A 5979-nucleotide genomic window follows, 5' to 3' on the forward strand; every position below is an offset into this window, starting at 1 on the left:
TTGTGTTATGCATCAGGAAGGCAAATGTTTGATGGTTGGGCTTATACTGTCTGAGATTTGTAAACCCCACACAAGCACAATTGTACCTGCTTGATCTCGGTTTGCTTATACTTACTTTGTTACATCAAAGAATAATACTGGTTGAGTTAGAGAAGTCGCAATTCTATTGGACAAAATTAGGTATTATAAGTTCCTAACAAACCTGTGGTCTAGACTACTAGGTTAAGATAAGAAAAAAATTCAATTTATACGGTATTTCATATTCATCAAATGATTCTACAAATATTTCTGAACATTTTTTTGGTAATATAGTATGTGCCGAATTTGACTAATTCTGGCTGACATTCGCTTAGGAAGGAATGAGTATTAATTATTTAGGACATATAGTAACTCCTTCGTAGTAGTGTGGTGTAGTAATAGTTCACTGATGATTTCATGACAGGAACAAATGATTATTTACAACAGGTTTGAGTGGATTTCAAATAACCTGTGAAATAGAGCGCAAAGAAATCTTTAGAATTTTTCTAGAGGATTCAATCGTACAAATCAACAACAAATATAATTTTTTTCTGTGGTTTCTAATCCTTCAAAATCCCTATGAAAATCCTTTGTATCACAGAGACCCTTGATAGCACATCATTCCACCATAAATATATCACAAGAAAATCCCTTCTTGAGCACCCAATGGCTGAATGTACTGACGAACGTTTGACTTTTGCAAAGCAGGTCGGCAAGTACAGTTTCTACCGAACATGTCTACAAAGCATAAGCCACTTGGTCCCTTTGCTGCAACTCACAATCTGTATGGGCATTATAAGATCTGAACATGTTCAGAAAGGCAAGCTCAAGGAAATTGTTGTTCAGTCTGATAAAACCTGAGCTGTTTGAGATTCCCTCTAATCTTCAGGAATAATCAAATCATGTCAGTCTGCAACGAAAGATTCTTCACAGTTAATCTGGATGTAGAAAATGGACAAGCCATGTAGGCAGACTAAAGGAACAGGTCAACGGAACTTAGAAGACTAACTTTTCATAGGTAAACAAAATTCTCCAATTCATGCTAGCAACACACATTGCAGTTTTCGCCGCATACAAGACTCTGCAAAGTTCTTACTTCCTAGACAACAATGATATACAGTATAAATAGTAAAAGATGCACGTAGTTTGTAAAGCTCATTCAACAAACAGTTTATTGGTTTGAATAACAAACTACCTGAGATGTAAACAAGCATCCTAAAAATCCTCATTTATAAGAAGTTTTTCCCAAGTAAAGAAACCAATTACTCAGGCTCATCTAAACAGTTTGGAATAGCATTCTTGCGATGAACAGGATCATCGACAGGATTTCTTTGTACTGCATTGCTCTTCTGCAATTCACCATTCACGGGCTCATAGCTAGTGAATTCCTGTTCCGAAACAACAAGAGTTGAAGACAGGGAATTCCCTTTATGCTCAATAATCATAGTACTTCTTCTTCCTTCTCATTAACATATTTCTCATACAAACCCCACACACATTCAGTTTTTAGAAATCTAACCCTTTGGATCGACTTGGATGTATGATTCATACTCTTTGATGCTGTAAAAGACCTCAAGTATTAACATCACAATGGGGAGATGACAACTACAGATAAGTGAAGAATTGGAAACAAAAATGACATCATAACAGCACTTGAGATGACAAATTCACATCTGCAGAAGAACTGATTATGGTTGGAAATTTGATATAAATAACCATGGCATTGATGTACTCAAATGTTCAGGGGATGTAGTACACGAGAGCAACATACAACTATGTATACAGCAGCATTAAACTACCCGAGTGAAGAAGTGCATGGGCTAAGAAAGCACAGCACACAATACACAGAGATTAACAAAAAATTGAATGAATTTTGTGGGCTAAACAACATCCTAAATTACAACGAAGAACCTTCATCTTCGATGCCTTTCATGACAACAGAGCACATGACCTGCTTCGAGATGTGGGTATCAAGCTCTCTTGACACCTCTGTTAGTCTAATGTCGAAGTTGGTCCGGCTCCTCTGAGGTTTAGGTGACGATGACCCTGAAAACCGCCTTCTTGGGCTGGACAACCTTGCTGTCGGTGACCCTGACACCCAGCTCTTTGTGAATACAGGTACGATCTCCTTCCCTGTCGTGCTTCTCTCTGGATTCAAAGGACCTCGCTTTGTCTCCAATGGTAATGGTTTCATTGGGGAGATGGCTGTGGATTGCAGCTTCTGCCTGATCCGCTCACGCGCACGCTCAGCGGCTGCCATTGCTTTTTCCTTACTCATATTGATCAACGTCCATGGATTGATCTGAATGTCATCCTTCCTCCTTGTTGCATCATTGGGCTCCTTCTCGTCGATCCTTATCGACAGCTTTCGGGAACTCTATCGTGTTTAAAGTTGTTTTGTTATCTCCAATGTTAGTTACAGTTAAGTATAACAGTGCAGCAATTTATCTCTTCTTACCTCATTCACTTCATCTTTTCTGCAAAAGATCCTTGACATGAACGATGGCCTTTCTGGAGAGTCAAAGTCAATGCTCTCTTCCGAGGATATATCCGAGTCATCAAAAGGATCATATGCTTGTGCAGCTTCTCGTAGAGCAAGGATGTAATCGTAAGTCCTCATTCCCTGTAGTTTAAAATATGCAAATTAAGTTACCAAAAATGAGAGCATGTTCCTGAGCTCTGCACACTGGTCATACAAGCATGGGTTTGGCAAAACGCTAACCTTTCTAATGAGCAGAACATGGAAAAAGAAGAGCTGGCCCAATGCTGCAGTACTGTACATCGTAAAGAGGACAAATGCCATCTGTGGCAAAAAATAAAGAGGAGCGTGAGGTTCACAAGTGAAATAGATAAATAAATTTTGTTACCACGCATATTATTCTTTATATCTTACAGATAATGCTGCATGAGCTCCTTTAGGTAGCCTAATGTGAAGCCTGTGCTCCATTTCCATTTTCAACCCTTTGCTGTCGACAAAACAGCGAACAAAAATCGCAACTGCTGTCCCCCCCTCGATAACAAGCTGATAAAGTAGATTGGAATATGCCAATTAGAACTGGCCAAACTAAAAACAGCTCGGAAAGTTGAACAATTATAGAATCTTGAAGAAAATAGAATAGCAAATTTGTCTAGACTTAGCACCCACCATCAGCAAGACAAAGAACATTAGCATAATAAATGCAGCATAATTCCTTCTCCCAATGCAATTGTTGAGCCACTGCGTTGAAGAAATTGATTAATCAGTCACTTGATTTCCCAAGATATGATTAGCAGGGATAGAAGAGATTTGGAAGTGAGCTACTGCATAGATATGGTGGTTACCCTGCAGTGGTGATCAAATCCGTCAACACACCGGTCACAAGTTTTGCAGTGCTTGCTGCGCAATTTCACCTGTAATTTAAGTTTAAGCTCCGTAAGTTCCTGATTGATCAACAGTTGGCAGAGATGCAATTCATTTGTTGAACTTTACTGACAGCATATGAATCCAGTCCATTTAACACATGCCATATTCAGAAATTAACCTATGCACATAGAAATCGATTCATCCAAGAACATCGAAATGGGCTGCATTTCTTGATTTATTTGACACATAGAAGCAGATGAATAAGCTAAAGAGGGGAAGGATAAAAGTGGAGACCTCGCAGTCACAGATTGGGCAGAATGAGATGTCCTGGTCCTCTGTGGCGTGCGGCGAGACGATGTCGTCGAGCTTGGTGAAGGCGAAGGGGAGCATGGGGTCGAGCTGGACGCTGGAGTTCCACTGCTCCAGGTAGCTCCTCCGCACCCAGCGGTTCATGACGCGGACCTCCACCCTCTTGAGCAGCCGCATCGCGTACCGCCAGAGGATGTACCCGTACCGCAGCCTCGGCAGCGTCCGCCCGCGGCCGCCGCCGCACCTGGCGAGGTCGCGCTGCCTCTTCATCTTCTTGGCGTGCGTCCGGTCGGAGGGGTCCACGGCGGTGCAGCGCACGTAGAGAGCCGCGGCGGCGGCGGCCTGTGGTCGACCAGTCGTCAGCGGCGCAAGGCAAAAGCCTGCCTTTGGGAACTGGAGAGAGAGGTCGGTGGTGGTGGACGTACCGAGAAGGAGAAGAGCACGAGGAGGGTGGTGCCGGCGACGGTGCTGCCGAGGTAGGGCCCGAGGACGACGTAGTACGCTGCGACGAGGACGGCGAACACCGCCGCGCCCACGAGCTGCAGTCATCAGCAATTGAATCCGAAAAAAGCAGGGGAGGTCAGGTGTTGCTGAAAGCGGCCAAGAGGGGATGGGGAAAAGATGGAGAGAGGGCGGCGGACCTGGAGCGGATGGAGGGGCAGCTGCCAGCCGTGGCGCCGGCGCCACCGCGGCCACCTCGTCGCCGTCGTTGTTTCTCCGCCGCACCCCATCGTCGAGAGATTCGATCCGAGCGCGCTGCTCTGCTCTGCTCTGCTCTCACCTCAGGTCAAGAGGAGAAGCAGAGTCTTGTGAACTCCTTCTGACATGTGGGGCAAGGCAGCCGCCCGCACCAACGTCTCTCCTCATGGTGTTTTGAATTTCGAATCACCGGAGCGGCTATCTGGGCTGGGCCGTCTGGAATTGGAGGGTCTTTTCTTTTATTCAGGAAAACTCTGCAAGTAGGCGAATCCTATTCTCCGCTTATAGGGAGATGAATCTGGGGCTCCGGTCAGGGAGCGATGTTTTTGGGCCGGCCTATTACTACCGAGTTTCTGGGCCATTTACATAAAAATAACCCTTTTGTGAAAAAAAAGCACAGACTGACCCTCCGGCCAAACTATTTCACCCATCTAACCCTTTTGTGTGGCGCCCCTCCCATCGGCGCCACACTGTGTGGCGCCCTTGCAAGCGGCGCCACTCGACCATCCAACGTGGCGTGGTCGACGCTGATGTGTGCTCGACTCTGACGTGGCAGGATGTGTGGCGCCCTGCCAAGGGCGCCACACATCCACTTATAATAGCCCAAAACATACTGTAAGACAATTCTCCAGGGATTTAGCCGTTTTGGCGACCCTGTTTGTGTGGCGCCGACGACACGAGCGCCACACAAACAGGGTCGCCAAAATGGCTAAGGACTAAGCGTCCGGAGCCCCTGGATATTTTCGACATATAAGTTGATATAAGTTGACATGTGTGGTGCCGACGTCATGGGCGCCACACAGTGCAGTGTGGCGCCTATGCCATGTGCGCCACACATTGACTTGTGCTAAACCATGAAAATTCATATCATATTTCAACAGTTTTGAATACAACATTGCACACAACATGTACGAGACAACATAGTGGTTCAGATAACACATAAGGTTCGACGACATCAAGGTTCCAATTACAATAAGGTTTGACGACATGAAGGTTCGAGAAGATCAAGGTTCACACAACATTAAGGTTCGACAACATAAAGGTTCGACAACATAAAGGTTCGACAACATAAAGGTTCGACAACATGAACCTAGCCAAACGGACATCACTGCGTGGCAAAGGCTCCCTCCCCCTCTTCTTGTTCTTAGATTCTTCAGCCAGTTCTTCCTTCTCCCTTATGTCACGAGCCAACTGAACCACCGAGTCGAAGAAATGGTGGCGCTCCTCCGTCTTTGAAGCTTCCGCTTGAGCTCTTTCCTCCTTTATGCGCTCAGCCTCCTTAGCCACCTCCTCTAGGTGCATCCTATTGGCCCTCTCCCTCGCTAGTTGAGCAAGTTGCCAGTTTCTCTGGAATTTTTTCCTCCATAGACGGTCCCATTCGGCCTGGAGCTTCTCATTCCTCTTCTTCTCGTGCCATAGGTATTCCTGATACTCCATTTGCATACGGGCACGCTCAGCCATCTTCTTCTCGTGCTCCTCCTTCTCCTTCCTCGCAACTTCTTCCTTCTCCCTCTTCCGCACCGTCCTCACAGCCTCCTCCCAAACGGACTCCTCCTTCTCATTGCCCTCACACGCCCCATTCCCCTTGGTGGGTTGAGTTGCAATACCTA

At 45.6% G+C, this 5979-nt stretch overlaps 1 protein-coding gene across 1 annotated transcript; it reads right to left on the reverse strand.

Annotated features, from left to right (window-relative positions):
• Positions 1 to 1915: 1915 nt before the first annotated feature.
• On the reverse strand, positions 1916 to 4401 carry LOC124659368 (protein S-acyltransferase 18-like). The gene is made up of 9 exons (XM_047197266.1): positions 4312 to 4401; positions 4096 to 4209; positions 3656 to 4012; positions 3340 to 3408; positions 3164 to 3235; positions 2912 to 3040; positions 2741 to 2821; positions 2477 to 2641; positions 1916 to 2395 (listed from the first exon to the last, which is right to left on the reverse strand). Exons 1-9 carry the CDS (start codon positions 4399 to 4401, stop codon positions 1916 to 1918), a joined length of 1557 nt encoding a protein of 518 aa, XP_047053222.1.
• Between the last annotated feature and the right edge of the window lie 1578 nt (positions 4402 to 5979).

This window comes from Lolium rigidum, chromosome 1, assembly GCF_022539505.1.
Source record: "Lolium rigidum isolate FL_2022 chromosome 1, APGP_CSIRO_Lrig_0.1, whole genome shotgun sequence".
Lineage (NCBI taxonomy): Eukaryota > Viridiplantae > Streptophyta > Magnoliopsida > Poales > Poaceae > Lolium > Lolium rigidum.

Excerpts from the sequence above, each read along its gene's own strand:
- LOC124659368 (XM_047197266.1), bottom strand. The coding sequence starts at position 4,401 with ATGGGGTGCGGCGGAGAAACAACGACGGCGACGAGGTGGCCGCGGTGG. Across the intron at positions 3,236-3,339 it reads GATTTGATCACCACTGCAGG|TGGCTCAACAATTGCATTGG; the intron begins GTAACCACCATA and ends TCTTCAACGCAG. Across the intron at positions 2,822-2,911 it reads GAGCTCATGCAGCATTATCT|ATGGCATTTGTCCTCTTTAC; the intron begins GTAAGATATAAA and ends TTTTTGCCACAG.